Source organism: Nicotiana tabacum, chromosome 4 (genome assembly GCF_000715075.1).
Source record: "Nicotiana tabacum cultivar K326 chromosome 4, ASM71507v2, whole genome shotgun sequence".
In the NCBI taxonomy this organism is placed as follows: Eukaryota; Viridiplantae; Streptophyta; class Magnoliopsida; order Solanales; family Solanaceae; genus Nicotiana; species Nicotiana tabacum.
The window spans coordinates 100,427,595-100,453,078 of record NC_134083.1 but is presented as its reverse complement, the minus strand read 5'-3'; the positions used below and the strand labels follow the sequence as shown (position 1 = coordinate 100,453,078).

Genomic DNA, 25,484 nt, shown 5'->3' with positions numbered 1-25,484 from the left:
AGATGTGAGCAAAGTGGGTGACTCCCAAGAAAATTCCAGTAGGTTTGAGAATTATATATAGTAATTGAGAATGTTTCCGGACTTATGTATGGATTCTATATTTTTGTGTAAGGAAGGTAAGAAGAACAATTTTAAATTCACATAAGGTATTCTCAAAGTGAGTGTCGCAGTTGTGGTATTTTTGAAGGGGCTTAAGAAGAATACAATTGCTTATGGGCCGTAGGGCGTTGTGGTTTTATGCTAGGTTTGTGGGGTGAGTTGTGGTTAAAGATCGTGGTGTTTTAGCAAGGAGAAGTATTAATTTCAAGACAAATTCGGAAGAGACTTGGAGAAATAGGACAACTTGGTAGTAAGTTGGATCAGTATGGTAATGGATATGATCGGTTCTTTGAGTGCTTATGATGTGGGGGTTTTCTACAGGTGCTTTGTGGAAATACACCTGGGCTTGGCGACCTGCGTGGCTTGGTTGATTTAGAGAGATTCAACTCTAATGGCCTGATTATGTGCAAATGGATTCCAAAGCATTCTCGAGGTTTTCTACCACGGTTTGATATGGGTATTTTCCTACCGGCCTGAGGAGCATGTTAAGTATTGTGATTTTATACCGAACTGGATCAAATGGAAGGCTTCTGGCTGATCAGATATATATTTTACTTGTGACTCAGAATGATTATGAGGTTCTCGTATTTGTTTTTCAAATGATGGCATGATAGATGCGGTGAGTTGTGTGGGATTAAGGTTGGCATGTGCAAGGTCACGGTTTAGCCTTGAAAGGGAGGTCATAAATTCTTAGAGGCATGAACAGTTTTCGATGTGTAAATGAATACTATTACTACTTGGTGTTGTATGAGAAGGGGGCGAACTTCAGAAGACGCATTGTATTTTGACTTACGGATGTATAAATTGGTATTGCGGTACTCACACGGTTGATAGCATATTAATATTCAAATTTTGCCAAGTGGCACAGAAGAATTTTTAAAGTATTTCTCGTGAGATGATCGTGTATGAGAGAGGTGTTAGACATTCGGGCGGTGGAGATGGAATCAAATCTGGTGATTCGCGTGTTTTATGGATTTGGAGATTGGGAGTTCTCAGGAATGGATTATTTCATGGTTGTGGATTGTGAAGTTATGGCCGGAGCTAGCCAGATGATAGAATGTGTTATGATTCAGTCATTATGGATTTTTGGAAGAATTTTTTTTATCTATTGTGGGTAACCCGAGTTGATTTGGCGGTCCATTGGTAGGCCCAATTAAGATATGTATTCTACACCGAGCTGAAATGGTTGGCTCCATACTGCTATTGTTGAGGGATGTGTCATTCGGTTGATGTTGAGCTTATTCGTGTTCTGAGATGATCTATGAGTTACTTATTTATGCTACGAGGAGTTGTGATTCATTGGTTATGTGCACAGATGGTGTGGTTCTATTTGAGCTTTATAGTGGAATTTGAGCATGATGAGTATTTGGGTATTGTATGATCGATTGCGTAATGGTTATGTTCTTTCAGGTTTAGTGTGGCATTTTTGTCATTTGCCTCTCTGTGGTTATTGATTTTGAGCAGGGTGGCTCAGGGTATATAATATGGACCAACATTTGGATGGGGACACCTATTGCAGCGGAGCTATGTTAAGGTATGAACCTTGTGTTAGAATCGGGTGATGGTTCTACGGTGTATGATGAATTTTCAGCCTTTCGTTGTGGCGGTACTTGTTAATATTGCGAGGCAGTACTCCCATTTGAGTCATTTTCATGACTGAGTACATTTGAATTGTTGCATATTGGTGCACGGATGGCATGGGCTGTGGCTCTGAGTTATATTGGTGCTACATGTTCGTGGAATAGTTGTGTTTAGTAATATAAGGTCATTGGACCTAGAATGGGTACTATCAGGTTCGATTACGGTATGTTCGGAAGGATGATATTGAAAGTCGGCTCAGAAAGCGATTATGATTCTAGTTGGGGCGAGAGAGCTCCATGACTTGTTGATCTGGTAAGTGCTCATGAAATTTCGCGTGTTTCTTTTATTATCAACAATGTACGAAAGTTTTGGGATGAGGTTTGGTTCGATATGGGTTTAATACTAGTATGCAGTTGGTTTTGGAGTAGTCACTGCGATCAGGAATGGTGCTACGAGCATGCGAGTTGTGTAATATGTTGGTTGATTATAACCGTGGTTATAGTTATAGCTCGATGCAACTTGTTCGGACTTATATGGTGTGTAAATGTAAGATTTGTGTCTTGAAAGAAATTCTAAAGGTTGGAAATTAAATTTCAAGGTTTATGGGCTAGAGTTAAATTAATGAATTCAGTTGGATTGTGTTGTCAAGCCTATATGGAATAGGGTGATGCGGGTTCACCCCCGGGTACGTGTGTGGTAACATGGAACAGTGATTTGATGGCTTGGAAACAACTCTTGGCACGTTCGAGGACGAACGTATGTTTAAGTGGGGAGAATGTAACGACCCGGCCGGTCGTTTTGAGTATTACAACCTTGCCTCCCCCTTCACTGCTCAAATTGTACTTTACAGTTGTTGTGTGAATTGCTGGGGTAAATGGTTCGGGTCCGGTGAGATTTTGGAATGAATTGGAACATTTAGTTTCAAGGTTTAAAACTTAAGTTAAAATAGTGACCGGATGTCGACTTATGCGTAAACGACCCCGGAATGGCATTTTGATAATTCCAATAGCTCTGTATGGTAATTTTGTACTTAGAAGCATGTACGAAAAATTATTTGGAAGTACGTAGTGAAATTTGGCTTGAAATGCCGAAAGTTAAATTTTTGGGAAGTTTGACCCGGGGGTTGACTTTTTTATATCGGGGTCAAAATCCGATTCCGGAAATTTGAACAGGTCCGTAATGTGAAATGTGACTTGTATGCAAAATTTGAAGTCAATCGGACGTGATTTGATAGGTTTCGGCGTCGTTTGTAGAATTTGGAAATTTTAAAATTTATTAGGCTTGAATCCGTGTGTAGTTCATATTTTTGAGGTTGTTTGATGTGATTTGAGGCCTCGAGTAGGTCTGTGGTGTGTTTTAGGACTTGTTGGGGTATTTGGACGAGGTCCCGGGTAGCTCGGGTGAGTTTCGGATGGTTGACGGATCAAATTCAACTTGAAACATTTCTGGAACTGTTGCCTACTGGTGTGATCGCACCTGCGAAGCTTTTGATCGTAAGTGCGAAGCCGCATGTGTGCGAGATCAGCCACAGAAACGGCCAAGAGTGGGACTGGGCAGTGCTTGCAGGTGCGAGGAATTTGCCGCATCTGCGAGGCCGCAGGTGCGAAGGTGTTGGCGCAAATGCGGACTGGGGCTGGCCTAGGGCGAACGCAGGTGAGAAGGGTTTGCACATCTGCGAGCCCGCAGATGCGAGAAGGGCACTGCATATGCGAGGTTTTGAGAGGTTGGCATTGTCCGCAGGCGTGCAATTTGTTTCGCAAATGCGGATGCGCAGGTGCGAGCCCAAGCACCGCATGTGCGGAAATGCCTGGGCAATGTTTAAAATAAGGGTTCCGAGAATTTTTCTCATTTTCGGATTTTGGAGCACGGTTTGGGCAATTTTGGAAAGAAAATTTTCCACACAACTTGGGGTAAGTGTTCTTAACTCCCTTGTGATTATATTTTATGAATTAATCTTCATTTTTGGTGTAAGATTATTGAATCTTCAAGAGAAATAGAAGGAAATTTCTATAATGTCACAAAACGATTTTTTCAAGTTTGAATACCAATTTGGAGTCGGATTTGAGTGAAATTAGTATTGTTGAACTTTTAATTGGATGGGTTGTCATATTTTGTGAGTTTTGTCGAATTTCGAGACGTGGGCCCCACAGGTTATTTTTGGAGCGTAATTTCGGATTTTTGTGGAAAATATTAGCATTTTGATATGGAATTAATTCTTATAAATTGTGTGGACTGAATCAAATTAAGTGTTACTAGATTCGAGCCGTTCAGGAGTTGATACGCACATAATGAAATTTCTGGAGCATTGTTTAGCTTGCTCGACTTTGGATTCGGCTTGTTCGAGGTAAGTAACTCTTCTAATCTTGAAGTTGAGGGCATGAACCTTGAATATATCTATTTTGTGAATTTTTGGGAGGTGACACATGCTAGGTGACGGGGCGTGTGGGCGTGCGCTATAGAAATTGTGACAATATTATTTCTATGAAATTTTATAGTTAAATAATCTTGGCATTTTCCATGCGGTTTTATGTGTTAAAGAAATTGAGCTGAAAAGCATATTAAAAATTATGTTGAGGCTATGTGCCAGTATTATTGGGACCCACAGAGGTCATATTGCTGTGAATTATTGTGTTAAATTGAAAATTCATACTCAGTCATATTCATTTCATTGCATATCATATCTCAGACTATGTTGTTATTTATTGATACATCATATCATTATTTTGGGCTATTTTTCATGACATTGTGAGCCCGAGAGATTGGAGAGATTGATGACTGAGTGAGGCCGAGGGACTGATTTGTGAGGATATTTATGGGATTGGGCTGCACGCCGCAACATGTTTGATATCGGCCGAGGGCCTGATTGTGAGGATGAGTGTGGATTGGGGCTTACATACTTTATTATTATAGCACGTGAGTTGTCCGTGCAGATTATAGCGCTTGGGAGGAAGGAGCCCCTCCAGAGTCTGTATACACCTCCATTGAGCGCAGGTACTTACTGAGTGCGAGTGCCGAGTGCTGAGTGACTGGGACGCATTAGTGATTGTGAGGTATGCCCGAGTTGCAAGAGTGATTGTGAGGTATGTCCGAGTGGCATGAGTGACTGTGAGGTTTGCCCGAGGGGCTGTATATGAGTGATGTTCTGCCCGAGGGGCTGTTTATGATTTTATCATTGAGTTAAATCGCATTGGCATGCACATATGACATACATGCATAGAGATGTATTTCCTCGTGTTGTACTGCATCACATCATTCATGATTTTTCACACATTTGTGACAGATGGGCATAGTGATGCATTTGTTTTTACACGGGTTATCCAGAAGGAAAATGAAATATCTTATTTATTATTGACAAGATTTTGGGAGAAATTTATTGTTTTCAAACTATTCATATTTTTGGAAACTCCGGCAAACGATTTGGGTTTTCACTGATGTATTTGAAAGGAAGAACTATTATTTTTGAAATCATGATTTAGCTGAGCATTTTATCTCTGAGTTACTTCTGGTATTATTTGCTTTATGTTATTATGGACTGTTGTGGACTATTGGTTATGGACCCGACCATGGTAGAAGCTCGTCACTACTTTCAACCTATGGCTAGGTTTGTTACTTACTCAGTATATGTGGTTGGTTGTACTGATACTATACTTCTACACATTGCGTGCAGATGTTGGCTGTTGTTGTTGTTGTGCTCGATGGTTGCTGGACTTGAAGATGTACCTGCTTTTCTGTTGTAGCTGCCTCTTGTTCAGGGTAGCCTTAGATTTATAAAAGCTCTGTTTATGTATTATTCAAATAGACTATGTATTTATTTCATTTTCATTTTTGTATACTCTATTCTTAGAAGCTCATGATTTGTACTACAAGTTCTTGGGGATTGTACAATATTAAGACCTTTATTCACTTAAATTGCTTTAATAATTATTATTAAAATTGAATAGTTGGTAATTGGCTTACCTAACGGGATGGGTTAGGTGTCATCACGACTAGTTGGATTTTGGATCGTGACAGTACTACTTGGATCATACAAAGTTGGGATTGGTTACCTGGGATTCTGGTTAATTTCCCAGCTCCAGGAGTCAAGATTTGCTTTCCTGCTCCCCGGAGGACATGCTTTCTTCCTTTGAAGTAGAACTCCATGGTGAGTGTTTTGAAATTCATCTTAATATCTCCTAAAGTCAACAACCATTAGACTCCCAATACCACACCACAAGATCCTAGTGGTAGCAGTAAAAACTCAGTAGAGAACTCAACCCCCTGCAATAACCAAGAGATTTTGCACACCTTATCAACTCTCATCATGTTTCCATTTGCTGCAGCCACCAATTGTGGTGTAGTGGATTTAATAGGTCACCTTAATATTTCCACTAAATCTGGATCTATGAAATTATGAGAACTACCAGTATCCACAAGTATATTTAGTATTTTTTTTGGGAATGGTAACCAGTTACCCTTAAGGTTATGTACCCCAGGGATCCATTCAAAACATGGATAGAAATCTCCATCGGCTCCCTTGGCTGACTTAATTCCTACCCTTGTTCCTCTAGTTCATCCACCACTTCCTCATCCTGTAATTTCTCCCTTTCATACTCTTCTAGTTCCATTAGGTATAATTGTTTCAGATTCTTGCACTTGTGGCCAACTACATACTTCTCATTACAGACGTAGTAGAGGCCCTTAGCTCTTTTTTCATTATTTCGTCCAAACTTAATATCCTCCTGTTATACCCCTTAGGACTTGTAGAGTTACTATAGCTTTGAGTTAGTAACAAAGGTCTACTGTTGTTCGTTTGGTCTGCATTTCTTCTGGAGGAGTTTGTTAGTGAAATTTTCCTAAGTGAACGTTGTCTGGTAGCAGCAAGATAATCTTCTTGCATTCTGGCAGTCTTATAGACTTGTGACAAAGTGGTAGGGTGTGTTATTTTCACTGCAATATGCAATTCATGTTTCAAACCACAAAGAAAACAACTGATGGCATTTTCTTCAGATAGATTGACCCTAATGAGATGCCTTTCAAACACAATTTGATACTCTTTGACACTACCTGTCTGTCTAACCTTCTTGAGCTCTTCTATAGGATCATTGAAATTCACTCCAAACCTTTCCACCAAGGTCATATTCAGTCCATGTAGCAGGTTGGAGGTATTGTTTGTACCTCATGTATGCTAAATGCCACTAAATGGCATCTCTTTCCAACAACATTGCAACCACTTCCACTTTTTCTTCAGCTGCAACCTTCTCCATGGAGAAAAATTGCTTAATTTTTAACAATCAAGACTTTAAATCATCACGTGAAAATCTCAAAAATTCCATTTGCAATGATCTGTTAAGTTTGAAATATGATGATTGCAACTGTCAGGGCTCTTTTCCCTCTGAGGTCTTCCTTCAAACCGTTCATCCTCCTGTTGCATTGGAATCTTATCCCTTTCATGTTCTTCTTAAGTTGTAATTTGCTCATGTAAATCGTGCACCTTCTGATCTAACCTTTTGAGATTAGACACTTCCCTAGCAAGAACGCCAATATCAGAGATTAACTTCTCCATTAATTCACGTAATTCTCCTACTTATGTCGAAGAACTCTCATTTGATCTTGTTCCCTTCGTCATTTTTGCCAAGGAAACGACTACTCTGATACCACTGATATCCTAATTGCAGGAATCCAGTAATGAATTCGAGTATTTAGCTGCTGGATCAGGAGTTTTGCGGAAAAACTCGAGAATTTCAGCTATGAGATGAAGACATTGTAATTGAGAGAAAAGAGAATTGAGAATAATTGTAGTAGTACTTTTATTGATAATTGTAAAATGTTACAATGTAATCCTTTTATGAATGAATACATGGCTTTCTACGGAAGATTCTTATTTCTCAACTAATGAACTAACTTCCTAACTAACGCTAACTGACACTAATTGTCAGTTGGCTTGACCTCAACTAACTGCTAACTGATTTTGCTGAGCTGGAGCTTTTGAACTTGAGCTGGTTGCGATCTTGCTGCATTTTTATATATCATTGAGTCTCAAATTTATAACTGTGGTCCCCTAACTAAATTTTTTATATTTTTTGTCTTAAGAATTTACATAGTTGATTTCAGGTTGTTGTTTGGGCATGAGGCGTGGTTTTATTGCTGTTATCCTAATCTGTTCACTTGAAAATTTAATTTCCATTTGTTTGGGGGTATATTTGGAGAATATTATTAGCCAAAGGAAAGGAGTATATAACAGAACCAAAAAGGAAAAGAAATAAATAACTACACGTGCACCAACAAGAAACACAAATTAATTTCCATCACCAAAGTCGATTTTATTTCCTTAATATTATCGTCCTTACACAATCACAAAAATTTGTGTTTCCCTTCCAAACCACAGAGAAAACATTTTACTCTAAAAATTATATGCTGCTAGTTGTATATGGCTTTTGCAGCACAAGTACAACAAACATACTGCAATCCTCAAAACACTTGACGACTTGAATGAACTCTAGACAACCTTAGACAACAAACAAGAAAAGGAGGAAAAAAAGAAGATTGGATATCCCTTTATTATCCTCCTGAAATGCCCACCATTGGTTTAAGCAAAACACCACTATGTCTAAGCCTTACTTCTCAAGGACCCAAGATTCATTTTTCCCTTTCAACCAATTCATTTCTGTATAGTTTTAGACCCAAGAAGTTTCATTTCTTGAAACCATGTTCCTCCCTCAAAGAAACCAAGAAACAGCAGCAGACCATTTCCAAGTCCCCCACCAATGCTCCCCAGAGACTGCTCAACTTGAACCTTAAAAAAGATGATGAAAATGAGAGTACTGAGAGTGAGAGTGATGGTGATAATGCAGTTAAAGGTACCATTTTGGCTGGTCTTTTGCTTGTGGGTTTAGTTGGTGGATTTGGCGCTGTTGGGTTTGTTTACAGGGACCAGATCAATGCTTTCTTGAACCAGTTTTCAGGCTTTATTGAAGGTAAACACTGATAGATTTCAGTTCCGTTTCTTTTCTTGCCTTTTCAAATGATGCTGGAAATTTGTTAACTGCTGCTAGGAATGGTAATTAAAGTTGTTAACTTTCTAAAATAGGTGCTTGAAAAATCTGTTTCCAATTTTTTTCTTTTTGTTGACTGCATTGCATACTAGGTAAATTAAATACCTTCAAGATGTTGGTCATTAATAAAATTCTGGAGAAATGAAACTGATTGAATTTTGAAGTTTGCACAAAATTACTCCACCTTATTTAAGTGAAAGTGGTCCAGGGTTTTAACTCATCTGAGTGAAGGTACATCATTTTTATGTGATAGCTTTTATCAAGCTGTTTGTTTGAACTAAGTGCTGATTGGTACTAGCTCTAAATGGAGGCCCTATGCAAATTCCTGCAAGATAAAGTCTTGCTTTCATTATAAGCACTTTTGGCATGCTTATAAGAAGTAAATATTCCTAACGATGAGGAATAGTTGTATAAGCATTATGAATGATATAAATGAATAATGATTGAATTTATCTATGCTTTTAATGTATATCCCTTTATCAGAACTAATGGTTTCACTCTTTCACTGGAATGAAAAGCTGTGTTTTTGGGAATGGGTGCAATCTAAACTTCTGGCCTGATAGTGTAAATCGAAGCGCTCAACCATGATTTAATACAACCGTCTTAGGACTAGGGCAATATGTTTTCATGGTTGTGTTTTCATGGCTTTCTGCTCTTCTCCTTGGATAAGTCTAAATATAGCACCAACCGCCTTAGGACTAGGGCGATATGTTGACCATGATTATAGTTTCTGCCTTCGAACTCACCACTGTCTTCATCCCTTGGATAGAGTGGGTCAATTTGGCAACCTTCCCATATTTCCTCTACCCTTCTTCCAAAGTTTGTAAATTTTGTGAAAAAGCCATTCAGCTAAGTTTTACTGCTTGCTGACTTCAAGGTTTTTTTTAATAGGTATTCCTGTTTGATATAACTTATCAGTTTTTGTTGCATTTCCAGCACTGAAAATTTGTTTCTTTGACGGTCTTTGTTGAACAAATCCATGGACTTCAGGACCCTAATGAACAACTAATGCTATGAATATTAAACAGTTTTATCACATGGATTTATTTGTACATTGGGTTTGACCGAGGCTCCTTATGTGGCAGGTTATGGTCCAGCTGGATATGCTATTTTTGTAGCAGTTTATGCTGGATTAGAAGTAAGAATTCAATTCTTTTTCCTCATTTTATATATTGTTGCATGAAACTGGTACAAAGTATTTGTTAATGATACACGGTGTTTCTGTGGCAATGCTTGTCAGTTTTAGATGGGTAAAATGGTGTATGGTTCTTTCGCTTCATATCGGCATATGCTTGCTCTAAGTTATGTGCTTTAGAAGATATTCATATGGAGCTTATTCTATGAACTTTTCTTTCTTTTCTACTTTTTAAGAGGAATATAATGGACTTGGATAAACGAGCAAGAGTCCATATTTTTATGTTATGGAATCGGCATTAACCTATTTTACAATTAGCTTTTTTAGCCAGTGTTTTTGTTCTTATTCCAGATAGATTTGCTGTACCTAGCATTCTTTAGGTTTTAAGTATCATTTTCTCTGAGTTTCTGAAACTAAACTGGTTTGAACTTTTAACTTATGCTTGTAGATCCTTGCAATACCGGCAATTCCATTGACCATGTCTGCTGGTCTTCTATTTGGCTCTGTCACTGGAACAATCATTGTGTCCATTAGTGGAACGGTAAGCTGTTGATTTACTTTCAATAGAGTGGTTATGATGTACAATAAGTACTCAGAGGTGTGAGTTTTCTTCAGGTCGCTGCAAGCATTGCATTCTTAATTGCGAGATATTTTGCTCGTGAACGAATTCTTAAGCTGGTAGAAGGAAACAAGAAATTTCTTGCTATAGACAAAGCAATTGGAGAAAACGGTTTCAAAGTTGTTACTCTTCTCCGTCTGAGCCCTTTGCTTCCATTTTCTCTGGGGAATTATCTATATGGACTTACTTCGGTCAAGTTTGTACCATATGTATTAGGAAGGTCAGTTTCATTTTCTACGTTTTACTTCTTTATTCACCATTTGCTATTATCTGGATTCCTGAAACTGTTATGCTTTTGATTGAGTTTGACGATGAAGTCCAATTTCTAGAATTTACTGGAAGTCTGATTTTGTTTGTTTTTATTCCCCCACAAGCTTGCCTATGTATTTTTGGATTCATCTGAAAATGCAACTCAACTGGCATACGCATAGAGAAGAGAATATCTCATGCTAAATCCATGACTGCTACATCAATTGCTTGCTATGCTGTTTGGCCTGTCAATCACTTAGGTTTTATTTGCTGGTTGGTGAAAGGTAATCAAGTCAAGTTTCAAAATTCTATAAGATATGTGCTGTTGCAGTGATTAGGTTTGCGCACACACTACCCTCCCAGACCCCACTTGTGGGATTACACTGTGTTTGTTGTTGTTGCATGTGCTGTTGCGGTGATACAATACACTGCGATTAAAAAGATCTATTGTTGATGCTTGCGGTCTGTTACTTTCATTTGTAAATTGATGATTATATTCGTTTTTGATGGCCTGAACGAGTTCAGAATTAACAGAATTGATTGTACAGAAATGCGTATGATTCTTTAATTCCTCATCTGTTAGGTCAGTGCGTGTAGAAAGAATTGTGCTAGAAGAACACTTTTGGCTGAAGTCTAATTTGGGATTATCTGCATCATCTTTTGGGCCTAAACATTAAGGCATCATTTTGAGAAAACAATTTTCCCACTATCAAAATCAATAAACCAATCAACTGTGCTCCAATTACAAAGTAGTTGAAGTTTCCATCTACTCCATCCGTTCACTTTTACTTGTCCAATATTCTAAAAATAGATTTACTTTTACTTGTCACTTTTAGCATATCAAGAGAAGACAATTTCTTTTTTCCTGTTATACCCACAATATTAATTACTCATTTCAAATCATTTTCTCAAATCCGTTAAAACTATGCATCAATTAATATGGGTATCATGGTATATTATACATTTCATTTATTATTTCTTAACGGGTGTGCAAAGTCCATAGTGGACAAGTAAAAGTGAACGGAGGGAGTATAAGATTTAAAAGTATAAAGTTTCTATTTAAGCTTAGTTTTGTCACCAGTAAAACTGCTTTACGATATTATCATACCGAACACTTGGCATATTACTTGACGTACTTCATACAAAACACTAATACAAAGTCAGAAATGATTTTTTATACTCAGTTTCTTTCTATTAGTGCATACTATTGACTCTTCAAGAGCGCCCTATGTTCTACCAGGACTTTTCTCTTAACTTGTCTATTGCCCTCTTCATATTGATTCATCTTATCTTTGGTATGCAGTTGGCTAGGAATGCTTCCTGGATCATGGGCTTATGTGAGTGCGGGTGCATTTGGTCGGGCAATTATTGTGAGATTTCTTCCTCTTGCTCTGTGAACATTTTGTCTTTTCAATGTCGACCAATCACTTTAGTTCCATTATTTCAGTTCAAACCTAATATATATTGTTTCTCTCGACTGGAAATATTACTTAGAAAGTAAACTAAGGAAAAAGTCATGCTATCCTCCTATTTTAAAAAAATTTCGAGATCTATCTTACCTGTGAAAGTAGATGTCTATAGGTACCTTTAAGTCCAAAGTATTATAAACAAACTGCCATTCTGTTTTGATTGACTAATTGAGTTTAAGTCCAAAGTATTATAAACAAACTGCCATTCTGTTTTGATTGACTAATTGAGGATGCTAAGTTTGTTGCTTAACGAAACTGATGCCTATCCTCTCCTAATAATTTGTCTTTATTGGGACTCTATTTGACTCTTGATGCATTGTTGAAATTCAAAACGCATTACCTTCTTAAAAGTTAAAACCAACTTTAGAAATTTGTGAATCTGTGCATTCAGCTTAAACTATGATGAGTGTTATGGTACAAGGTTGTTGTTCAGTGACTGTGTATTTAAGTTTCTTCATGTGAATTGTATAACGGTCGAATAATCAAGAAACAAATATTTTGATAAACTCAGTGAAGTCCTCAGATCTAATGCTGAAAAAACTGAGTTTCTGCAAATTGAATAAAGACTTAGTGATGTTATTACCAAACAACCCCTCTTCCTCTGTTAATATATATAATAACTGAAAACATCACGCATCTGTTGCTAGTTTGTTCAATATGGTGGTTCTTTGGCAACTTGAGTTTCTTGTTTTTCAGCAAGAAGAAGCTGAAATCGGTCTAGGAGGAGGAAACAGTGGCCAGCTATTGACCCTCGGAATAGGTTTATTGTTTACAGCAGTAGCTGCAGCTTATGTAACACGGCTCGCCAAGGTAACTTACTGATCATTTTCTTTTACCCTTTACTATAATGAGTCCTGTATTTCTACACGATTCATAAGCATCACTTTTGTATTTCCCTACTTATGGTTGGTTGTAATTAATTTGCTTGTTCTTTAACCAAATGCAGGATGCTATGAAGGATTTGGAGTAGATATTGGAAATTACTTGTGCCTTCACCTAGTAAAGTATAATTTTGAAAGCCAAATTGTGACATGCGTGCCTCCTGTAAATTCGAATACGATAGTTGATTAAACTAGATAGGAAAAGTTCAGTTATTTGCAACTTGCTCTGATGCAAAGCTAAATTGAGCCCATTTTATTGGAAACATTATGAACATAAAGGCAAAAGAATTCTTGACCTTGCTTAAGCTTTATTTCATTGCTCAATGATGATTGTCTTAGTTCGGTTTTACTTAATATGATTTAGGTTATATGGCTAATACTTTATAGATTTTACACGATAAGTGTAACTTAACATAATATGACAAGTTACCCAATACTTATCAGTTTAATCATGTCACTGATTAATGTTTATCAGAGAGGTTTATACTAACACTATATAGAACTTAAAGTCTTGTTAGTATTATTTCAATGAATAAATGTAGCGTATACCTATGAATGTTTTAAAGGCAAAGGCTGAGCAAGTAGGGTAGAAAAGATTTTAAGTTTTTGCTATTTGTTCCTTTTATTGTAAATATTTTTCCTTTATAGTGTTACTTTATAAATCATTCTGAAAATAATGATTGGATCCTTTCTTGTGATTGTAATTGTCCTTAGAATTAAACAATTTCTTTTCCGGAAACAAAGATATAGCTAAATTTAAGACTAGATCCAAAAAAAGGAAAACGATGACGGCAACAATAATAATTATAAGTAAACTAAAATGAATGGATGAAAAAGTAGTCAGCATTGCTATATTTGTCTTGTTTTGGAGCTCCACAAAGGTTTTCCACGTCGATGCACACAAACAACAAATTCTTATTTAGAGTTTAGTATTTATTTTATCCTAAAATTTAAAATAAAAATTTTAACTTCAAGACATTTCGGGATATTTTTATCCTGCAAAACTAAACTAAAAACCTGTAATTCAAGACATACTGACTAGTTCCTAAATAACAACCCTTTTATCTATCTACAATCTTATACTATATTAAAAGCACGAATGCCTTAGCGAAATGTCGTTTGCCTTTTTTACCCTTTTAAAGTAGAGTTCACACTAGACAAAATAGTTATTTGATTATTCCCCTAACTAATATTTAAGAGTTTGAATTAAATCAGATTTATTATTTTTAAATTTTTCCCTGTTTGAATTAAGTAAGAGGTTCTTATATTTAGGACTTTAAAATGGTTAAAATTTTACCTAAAATAAATTTTACAACTAAAGTATGATTGTAATTTCAAGTTTTCTTTCTACTAGCAATATTTAATTTTGTTTGGCCAAAATAACTTTAAATTTAACTTTCACTTTCACTTTAATTGTAGTATTCTTTTCCCAGAATAGTCGCTGAATCCTTTTCTTAATTACTATGTTTTTCCAACGATATTCAATTGAATTTTTTACAATTGAACGTTTTTAGCTCAAAAAAGATTGTATAATTCTGCTAAATTTTAAGTGAACAATTATGATGTAAACAAAATAAAATAAAATAAAATAATTAAAGAAAGAGAAAGCAATTTGCTTTGTCTTTTATCCCAAACCAGTAATTAACTTATAAATGCTATGAGTAATCTATGTGAGATTGTCCATTGACTATTAATTTTATTCTTCGATCAATAATTTGCTTAGATATAAACATTATATAATTAGAAAACATAATTATGAAAATATTTAACAATAGCAAGAGAAAGAGATAAAGAAAAGTGATTTACAAAAGTCATTTACTAATGCTACGACAACATAAAGTGCAAAAGTTTGATTTCTTTTATCATTTAACAAAGAATTTTTGTAGATAAAAATATAGTTATAATTAAAATTTAAAATATTCTATGAGTTAATATTAATAATTTGAATCCTCAAAAAATAAATTATTTATTTTAGTGATTAAAAAAGATAATTAAGTATTCGAATTAACTTTTTTTCAGGAATTGAATTAACAAACTAGCAAAATAATCTAATTTTATTCCTTTCCAAATTTATACATAGCTAAAACAATTTTTCAAGTTTACACAAATCTTAGAGTACATAGATTAATTTTCATAAAAATACCATCAGTGACAAAAAAAAATCAGAATATAAAATAAAATCAATTATAATATTAATAATTAAATTGGTTAAAATGCAAACTTTAAGAAATTATGATAAAATAGTAGAAGACAAAATTTATTCAAAAAGAGATGTTATGTGAGACACAATTTAATATATTTGTATATCATATTATAAGATGTGTATAATTACAAAATAATATTCATCCAATTTAATTAAATTCATCATTTATGCATATTCAGAAGATATTGAATACAACAACTATGTTGGTGTGAGAAAAATTATTTTCATCATTTTAACAAATATTTCATTTTATTTTAACGTCATTGTATATATTTTTAATTGATAGACACTACACACACGTGCAACACACGTATACTAAAACTAGTATATTAAAGATAGGAAGCTCTTAAGTTAAAAGTCAAATTACGAAATTACCCTTGCCCTATTAAATTTAATTTAATAATAAAACAAAACCCTACAAATACACGCCTATTGTAGGGACAGACGCCAATTGAGAGAAAACTTGCCTCTTAACAATCATCTTCCGAAAGACCAAAGAGTTGCACCGTTTAATTTTCTATGGCAATGTCTCGCTCTTTTCTGTTAAAGCAACACCTTTGACATCTGAACTTTCCTTTACCAAATTCTCTTTTCTACTATGCTTTCTTCCTTATTTTGTCGTGCTTTTAGTTTCGTGTCAGAATTTCATTAGTTAGTTTCACTTTGTCTATGGAATCTGTGGTATTGGATTTTTTTGGTGACTTTTTTCTTCTTTCTTTATTTATCAATCTATTTATATGTTAGTTTTCATGTTCTTTTGCGCTGATTTGTTGGCTATTTTTGTACAATAAATAGAGAAGTGAACAAGTTTAGTCGTTTTATGGAGTGTTCTGGCGAAGTGAACAAGTGGTTGATGCCATAAATGATAGTCCAAATAATTTCTCAAGATTTAGAGTTTTGGTACTTCGGCGTCGTAGTTGATAAATTGATCAAAAACTGTTTGGTCATATTTTTTATAACGAATCAAGTTTTTTTTATTGTTCTGTTTTGTGAAAATGCATTCTCTCATGTATTATTCAATTTTTTCTCTACGATTCTGTGGATTTCACATGAAACAAAGATAATGGAGATGGTTTATCCAATGCGAGTATATGAGTCAGGATTGAAGATATGGACCCCTTAATCCTTACTTATCAAGAAACTCTTCGTTCATTCATGGTGTCAATTTCTGCTGTGGCTTGATGTCCAGCACTTGACAAGTCATTTTTTGAGGAAAGAAATTTAGCATACAATTATTTAGCTTTCCCATAAATGCCATTTTCAAGTAAGAACTACCCTTAACCAACATTTATGAAAAGTCATTTATTTACCAAACGAAAAAAACGGTTACAATTATGAAAGGTAAGATATTTCGTCATGGATTGTGCAGATTAAGAGATACTGAGGACTCAGTTCATTAGAAAGTCAATACTCTTTATCAATCTCGAAATCTGTTGAAGGAGCAAAGTGTCATGACCCAATTCCATTATAGGTCGTGATAACGCCTAACACCATTGTTAGGCAAGCCAACACTAATCAAACTAATGGTTTTCCGTTTAAATAATTTACTAAGCGGATAACATTTCCTCATTTGTTAAAATGATTTAGAAATTTGCAAATGTGACATAATTAAACGGAAGCAAACGAGTACAAATCGAAATCATTTAAACAAATCCAAAATCATAAGTCTACTAATGCGTGTCAAGATCTAGTGTCACAAATATATGGGCAACTTAGTAGAATATACAAAAGATATCTATCCTACTGCCTGAAAAGAATAGACAAAAACAAAATAATAGGGGAACTCCGACATGCTGCTGAATGGCTTGGAAGGCCAGCTCACCGTGGAATCTCGAACCCAGATCAAGAATGCGCGCCGAATGGATATCCAGATGCATCTGCCTCAGATCCTGCATAGTTAAGTGCAGAAGTGTAGCGTAAGTATATAAAATAACATGTACCCAGTAAGTATCCCGCCTAACCTCGAAGAAGTAGTGACGAGGGGTCGACTTGACACTTACTAAGGCTAATGATAATAAATTTAAATCATAACCGAGCATAGCTTACAATAAATATACTAAAACTCAACATTAAGTGATGACAAATATCCTTTTTCACAATTATTAATCCCAAATTTATCTTCCATTTAAACATTGGAGCAATATCAGTTATGAGTATAAAATCCCAAAAAATATTCATGCGCAAATAATGCCGAGGACGTACGGCCCGAACCAATATAACGATATTTAAACTGTGCACTGCCGAGGGTCGAACGACGCAAACCATAGATGCATCTATTTAATCTGCCGAGGCGCTCGGCCCGCTCCACTAATAGAAAACACTTAAAGAAATACAAGTTTTTCAATAGCAGTCAAGTGTTCTATCCATACCCTCAATTAAGTGAAACTTTCCCCTTTGGGATCCTCTTACAATTTTTGGAAATTATGATTTAAGCAATTCAATTGACAAGTAAAGGCGCAATTATTTCAAGTATAGCATGATGGGGGTCCTAGACTACCCGGACTGTAGCATAAATAGTAGCTACGCACGGACTCTCGTCACTTCATACGTACGTATCCCCCTACAAATAGTCACATATATTAGTTAATTCGCCTATGGAGAAATTTCCCTCTTATAAGGTTAGAAAGGAGACTTACCTCATCTCAAAGCCCACTTCCCGATTCTAAAACGTGCTCAAACCTGCAAATTTGGTACCCAAACGACTCGAAACTAGTCAAACATTATATAAATTAATGAATTTATGCTCAAAAGTTCATACCCCCGCTATTAAAGCAATTACCCAACCCTAAAAGCAAGATTCCTAAAATTCACCCCGGGCCCACGTGCCCCGATTCCGAAAATCTTCAAAGCAAGTTGTTACCCATAACCTTAGGAACATAAATATAAGATTCTCACTAAGTTCCATAATTATTTTCGTGGTAAAATCTCATTTTAATCAAAACCTAGGTTTTTCACCTAACCCATTATTTCTACAAATTTTTATGTTAAGATCTATCCATAATCTATGTATTAAACTGACATTAAGTAGAAATTTCTTACCTCACAAAAGCTAGGTCGAAATCCCCTCCTTCAAAGCTCTCAAATCACCCAAGAGTGAGAGAAAATGTAATAAAAATGGCCTAAGTCCATATTAAATGAACCCTCACTGCCCAGCGACTTTCGCACCTGCGGTGCCTTGGCCGCATCTGCGGTCTCGCACCTGCGGCAAATGCCTCGCAGGTGTGCTTTTCCATCACCTGTCCAATCTCCGCATCTGCGGACAGAAGAGGCCGTTTCTGCGGGCCTAGTCGCACCTGCGACCAAAGCTCTTGCACCTATGGGCACGCAAGTGTGTCCAATCTTCCGCATCTGCGATTTCTGGGTTGCCCCTTGATCTATCGCTTCTGCGGCTCGTGGCACGCATCTGCAGCTGGCCAAGCGCAAGTGCGATTATGACTGATCTGGGAGCTTCAGCTGTGGCTCCATGCTCCGAACTTGGTCCGAGCCTCGTCCGATCGACACTCGGGCCCTCCGACGTCCCGCCCGAATATACCAGCAAGTTTAGAATCATAAAACGGACTCGATCGAACTCTCGGAACGCCCGAAACAATATTAAAACTAAGAATCACACCCAAAACCAATTGAATCAAACTTAAGAACTTCAAGTTATTCAATTTACTTCTAATGCGTCGAAACGTACTTAAACTACTCGGAATGACACTAAATTTTGCGTGCAAGTATTAAATAATATTACGGAACTATTCCCGATCTCGAAATTCTGTTTGGACCTCGATATCACCAATACCCGCTTCCAACCGAATTTTAAAGAACTTCTAAAACCTTCAAGAACCAACTTTCACTATTAGGCACCAAAAAACTCCCAGGTCATCCAAAACCCGATTCGAACATACGCCCAAGTCCGAAATCATCATACGAACCTATTGGAACTGTCAAATTTCGATTCCGACGTCGTTTACTCAAACTTAGCCTTTTAAGCCAACCTTAAGGAACCAAGTGTTCTGATTTCAACCCGAACCCTTACAAATCACGAACTAACCATCCTCGCAAGTCATAAAGCATGTACGGGAAGTCTTATTTAGCGGAACAGGGTTCTAGAAGAAAAATGACCGGTCGGGTTGTTACATTCTCCACCTCTTAAACAAATGTTCATCCTGGAACGAGTTTATAATTATACCTGGAGTGCAGAATAAGTGAGGATATCGGCTCCGCATGTCCTCCTCAGACTCCCAAGTCGCCTCCTCGACTGGTTGGCCCCTCCACTGAACCTTTACCGTGGAAATCCTCTTGGATCTTAACTGGCAATCCTGCCTAGCAATAGTGGCAACTGGCTCCTCCTCATAACCCATGCTCTCATCTAACTGAATCATGTTAAAGTCTAACACATGTGACAAGTCGGCGTGATACCTCCAAAGCATAGACACGTGGAAGACTGGATGAACTCCCGATAGGATGGGAGGTAAAGCAAGCTCATAAGCAACCTCCCTAACCCGCCTTAATACCTCAAATGGGACTATAAATCTTGGGCTCAACTTGCCTTCTTCCCAAATCTCATGATCCCCTTCATAGGCGAGACTTTCAAGAAAAACTTCTCGCCTACCATAAATGACACATCACGCGCCTTCTGATCCACGTAACTCTTATGTCTGGACTGTGCTATACATAGTCGCTCTTGAATCAACCTTACCTTTTCCAAGGCATCCTTCACCAAATCAGTACCATATAACTTAGCCTCGCCGGGCTCAAACCACCCGATAGGAGAACGACATTGCCGACCATATAAAGCCTCAAATGGAGCCATCTCGATGCTGGACTGATAACTGTTGTTGTAAGAAAAGTCGGCCAAAGGCAAGAATCGATCCCACTGCCCTCCAAAGTCAATCACACATGCTCTAAGCATGTCCTCCAATATCTAAATTGTCCGCTCCGACTGACCGTCGATCTGCGGATGAAATACTATGCTGAGCTCTACGCGGGTTCCCAACTCACTCTGTACCGCTCTCCAAAAATGTGAAGTAAACCGGGGACCTCTGTCTGAAATGATGAAAACGGGCACACCGTGTAGCCGAACTATATCCTGGATATAAATCTGGGCCAATCTCTCTGAAATATATGTAGTCATCACAGGAATGAAGTGTGCCGACTTGGTCAATCTATCTACAATGACCCAAACTGCATCAAACTTCCGCAAGGTCCGCGGCAACCCAACTACGAAGTCCATAGTGATGCGCTCCCACTTCCACTCGGGTATAGTCATCTGCTGGAGTAGGCCTCCTGGCCTCTGGTGCTCATACTTAACCTGCTGGCAATTCAGGCATCTAGTAACATACTCAACTATGTCTTTATTCATCCGCCGCCACCAATAATGCTGCCTCAGGTCGTGATACATTTTCGTAGCACCTAGGTGAATGGAATATCGCGAACTGTGCGCCTCATCTAGGATCCTCTCCCTAAGGCCATCGACGTTAGGAACACATAGATGACACTAGAGTCGCAGAACACCATCCTCGCCAATAGAAACCTCCTTAGAACCACCCTGTAGTACCGTCTCTCTGAGAATTGCCAAGTGCGGATAATCAAACTGTCGAGCCTTGATTTGCTCCAATAGTGAAGACTGGGAAACAACACATGCAAGAACTCGGCTGGGCTCTGAAATATCCAACCTCACAAGTCTGTTAGCCAAGGACCGAATGTCCATGGCTAGTAGTCTCTCCTCTGCTGAAATGAATGCCAAGCTACGCATACTCTCTGCCTTTCTACTCAAGGCATCCGCGACCACATTCGCCTTGCCCGGACGATAAAGAATAGTGATGTCATAATCCTTCAGTAACTCAAGCTATCTGCACTGTCTCAAATTGAGATCCCTTTGCTTGAACAAATGCTGCAAGCTGCGATGATCAGTATAAACCTCACAGCGTGAAGTATCGCAATACACTGTATACATCCCCAAACCGGAAGGCAACACTAGAACTGGTGCTGTAGTCAAAGTTGTCTTGAGCTTCTGAAAGCTCGCCTCATAATCATCGGTCCAACGGAACGGAGCACCCTTCTGGGTCAATCTAGTCAAAGGTGCTGCAATGGATGAGACGCCCTCCACAAATCGGCGATAATAACCTACTAGCCCCAAGAAACTCCTGATCTCAGTCACCGAAGTAGGACGAGGCCAACTCTGAACTGCCTCGATCTTCTTGGGATCCACCTTAATGCCCTCGCTTGACACCACATGCCCCAAGAATGCCACAGAATCTAACAAAAACTCACATTTGGAGAACTTAGCATATAACTTCTGTTCCCTCAAGGTCTGAAGCACCACTCTTAAATGCTGCTCGTGCTCCTCCATGCTACGTGAGTAAATCAAGATGTCATCAATGAAGACAATAACAAAGGAATCGATATAAGGCCTGAACACCCTATTCATCAGATCCATAAATGCCGATGGGGCATTAGTCAGGCAAGGACATCACTAGAAACTCATAATGGCCATATCTAGCACGGAAGGCAATCTTTGGAACATCTGAGTCCCGAATCTTCAACTGATGGTATCCCGATCTCAAGTCAATCTTAGAAAATACCTTAGCACCCTTCAACCGGTCAAACAAATCATCAATATGCGGCAACGGGTACTTGTTCTTAATGGTAACTTTGTTTAACTGGCAGTAATCAATGCACATCCGCATAGTTTCATCTTTCTTCTTCACAAATAACATTGGTGCACCCCAAGGTGATACACTTGGTCTGACAAACCCCTTTACTAACAATTCTTCAATCTGCTCCTTCGACTCCTTCAACTCTTTCAGAGCTATACGGTACGGTGGGATAGATATAGGCTGGGTACCCGGATCCAAGTCAATACATAAATCAATATCACGATCTGGTGGCATGCCTGGAAGGTCAGAAGGAAACACATCGGCGAACTCTCGGACTACTGACACTGAATCAATCGTCGGAAACTCTGCGGTGGTATCCCGAACATAGGCTAGATAAGCCAAACAACCCTTCTCGACCATATGTCGAGCCTTCAGAAAAGAGATAACCCGACTAGACGTACTGAAAGACGAACCCTTCCACTCCAATCTAGGAAACTCTAGCATTGCTAAGGTAACAGTCTTGGCATGGTAATCAAGGATGGCATGATATGTGGATAACCAGTCCATGCCCAGGATGATCTCAAAGTTGGTCATATCAAGTAACAGAAGGTCCGCTCTAGTCTCGTAACCACAGAATGTGAGCACACAGGACCGATAGATCCGTTCCACAACCACAGAATCGCCCACAGGAGTGGACACATATACACGAGTACCCAAGGACTCACGAGGAATATCCAGAAAATGAGCAAATAGGGATGACACATACGAATAGGTAGATCCTGGATCAAATAATATTGAAGCATCCCTACCGCATACAGAGATAATACCTGTGATCACGATATCTGAGGCCACTACATCTGGTCTGCCCGGAATAGCATAAAATCTGGCTGGAGCACCCACCGGCTGGCCTCCGCCTGCTTGACCTCCACCTCTGGGACGGCCTCTACCCACCTGCCCTCCGCCTCTGGGTGGCCGGACGACTGGTGCAGCCACTGGAGCTGTAATTATGGGGCTGCTGGCCCTGCTGCACTGCCTTACCCCGAAGCCTGGGGCAAAATCTCCGCATATGACTAAGATCCCCGCACTCAAAACAACCTCTCGGCATAGTGATCTGCTGCCTTGAAGTCTGACCCTGATGGCCTGAATAACCACCGGAAGAACCCTGAATAGCTGGTGGGCGATATGAACTCTCTGGCATGGCACTGAAGTAAGCACTAGAAGAACCCTAATGACCGGAGTACCAACTGGAAGGACCCTGAACAGCTGGCGGTCGGTAAGAACTCTTCGGCATAGCGCTGAAATAGAGTCGTGCTGGAGCACCCCGTGGAGGCGGTGGTACTGGATATGGCGGCCTACTGGGCTGACCCCTCCTGAACTAACCCCTTCCCCCAGTTGGGGCACCTCTGAACTCCCCGGAGTAACGGACCCTCTTGTCCTACTGCATCTTCTCCCTACCCCTCTGGAGATAGCCCTCGATCCTCCGAGCAATCTCCAATACTAGCTGGTAGGAAGTCCCCATCTCTACCTCTCGGGCCATACTAGCCTGAATACCTGAGTGCAACCCCGCAACAAACCTCCACACCCGCTTCGCCTCAGTAGGAAGTATCATGAGTGCATGGCAAGACAACTCAGAGAATCTCGCCTCATAATCGGTCACGAAAATTTGACCCTGCTGGAGCTGCTTAAACTGGAATCGCAACTCTTCCCTTGAGAGAGTGGAATATACATGTCGAATAATAGGCGTGTGAACTGGCCTCAAGTCATGGGAGGAGAATCTGCTGGTCTACCAAGAAGATAAGATTGCCACCACCTACGTGCTCTGCCCTCCAACTAGAAGGTAGTGAGATCCACCCCGTGAGACTCCAATATCCTCATGTTGTGCAGTCTGTCCCTGCACCGATCAATAAAGTCCTGAGGATCCTCATGTCGCTCACCCCCAAAGACCGAAGGGTGAAGTCTAGTCCATCTGTCCAAAAGCTTCTGCGGCTCGCCAGCAACAGCTAGTCTAGGCTCAGGTATAGCTGCTGCGACTGGCTGGGCTGCACCCACGGGGAGAGTGCCCGGTGTATGATATACAGCGGCTGCATGCCTAGGAGCCTGATCGTAGGGGTCTTTGCTCCCCCTCTCGCCTGAGATGTGGCCGGGTCTGCTGGAAGTAAATTGGCCCGGGTCATAAAATCCATGAACCGTAGCATTAGGCCCATGACCTCCTGGAAGCCCGGTGCTGTCATGAAATCGACTGGGGCTGGCTCTGCTGCGGGCATCTCGCCATGCTCCTCTACTATAGGATCCTCCAATGGATCCGCAGGCGGTGCAACTGGGGCAACTCTGGGACGTCCTCGCCCCTACCTCGGGCCTCTAGAAGCAGGGGGAGCAGCCCCCCCGGGTCTGGAACGTCTGTTGCACGCGTTCTCACCATCTGTGAGAGAATAAGAGGAAGAAACTTAGTATACCATCAACTGCATGATAGGAAATGAATCAGGAGTAGTTTTCCTAACATCTTACAGCCTCTCGAAGATAAGTACAGACGTCTTCGTACCGATCCGCAAGACTCTATTATGCCTGCTCATAACTTGTGAGACCTACGTGAACCTAGTGCTCTGATACCATGTTCTCACGACCCAATTTTACCTATAGGTCGTGATGGCACCCAACACTACAGCTAGGCAAGACAACACGGATCAAACTAATGGTTTCCCATTTAAATAATTTGCTAAGCGGATAACATTTCCTCATTTGTTAAAAAGATTTAGAAATTTGCAAATGTGACATAATTAAACGGAAGCAAATGTGTATAAATCGAAATCATTTAAACAAATCCAAAATCATAAGTCTACTAATGCATGCCAAGATCTAGTGTCACGAGTATATGGGCAACTTAGTAGAATATACAAAAGATATCTATCATACTACCTGAAAAGGAATAGATAGAAACAAAATAATAGGGGGATTCCGGTATGCTGCTGAACGGCTCGGAAGGGCAGCTCACCATGGAATCTCGAACCCAGATCAAGAATGCGCACCGATAATAAGGCTAATGAAGGGTCGACTTGACACTTACTAAGGCTAATGATAATAAATTTAAATCATAACTGAGCATAGATTACAATAAATATACTAAAACTCAACAGTAAGTGATGGCAAATACCCCTTTTCACAATTATTAATCCCAAATTTATCTTCCATTTAAACATTGGAGCAATATCAGTTATGAGTATAAAATCCCAAAAAATATTCATGCATAAATAATGCCGAGGACGTACGGCCCGCACCAACATAACGATATTTAAACTGTGCACTGCCGAGGGTCTGACGACGCAAATCATAGATGCATCTATTTAATCTGCCGAGGCGCTCGGCCCGCTCCACTAATAGAAAACATTTAAAGAAACACAAGTTTTTCAATAGCAGTCAAGTGTTCTATCCATACCCTCAATTAAGTGAAACTTGCCCCTTTGGGATCCTCGTACAATTTTTAGTAATTATGATTTAAGCAATTCAATTGACAAGTAAAGGCGCAATTATTTCAAGTATGGCATGATGGGGGTCCTAGACTACCCGGATTTTAGCATAAATAGTAGCTACGCACGGACTCTCGTCACTTTGTACGTACGTAGCCCCCTACAAATAGTC

General features: G+C 39.0%; 1 protein-coding gene across 1 annotated transcript; it reads left to right on the top strand.

Annotated features, from left to right (window-relative positions):
* Nucleotides 1–7,928: 7,928 nt before the first annotated feature.
* LOC107784220 (uncharacterized) lies at nucleotides 7,929–13,373 on the top strand. Its single transcript, XM_016605303.2, has 7 exons — nucleotides 7,929–8,633; nucleotides 9,797–9,849; nucleotides 10,295–10,387; nucleotides 10,462–10,685; nucleotides 12,018–12,084; nucleotides 12,880–12,993; nucleotides 13,130–13,373. Exons 1-7 carry the CDS (start codon nucleotides 8,231–8,233, stop codon nucleotides 13,151–13,153), a joined length of 978 nt encoding a protein of 325 aa, XP_016460789.1. The 5' UTR covers nucleotides 7,929–8,230; the 3' UTR covers nucleotides 13,154–13,373.
* Nucleotides 13,374–25,484: the final 12,111 nt, after the last annotated feature.

What these genes read in the sequence shown, in the direction of transcription:
- LOC107784220 (XM_016605303.2), top strand. Translation starts at nt 8,231, where the DNA reads ATGCCCACCATTGGTTTAAGCAAAACACCACTATGTCTAAGCCTTACT. An exon ending in GTACCATATGTATTAGGAAG is followed by an intron (nt 10,686 to 12,017) that starts GTCAGTTTCATT and finishes TTTGGTATGCAG; the next exon opens with TTGGCTAGGAATGCTTCCTG. An exon ending in CATTTGGTCGGGCAATTATT is followed by an intron (nt 12,085 to 12,879) that starts GTGAGATTTCTT and finishes CTTGTTTTTCAG; the next exon opens with CAAGAAGAAGCTGAAATCGG.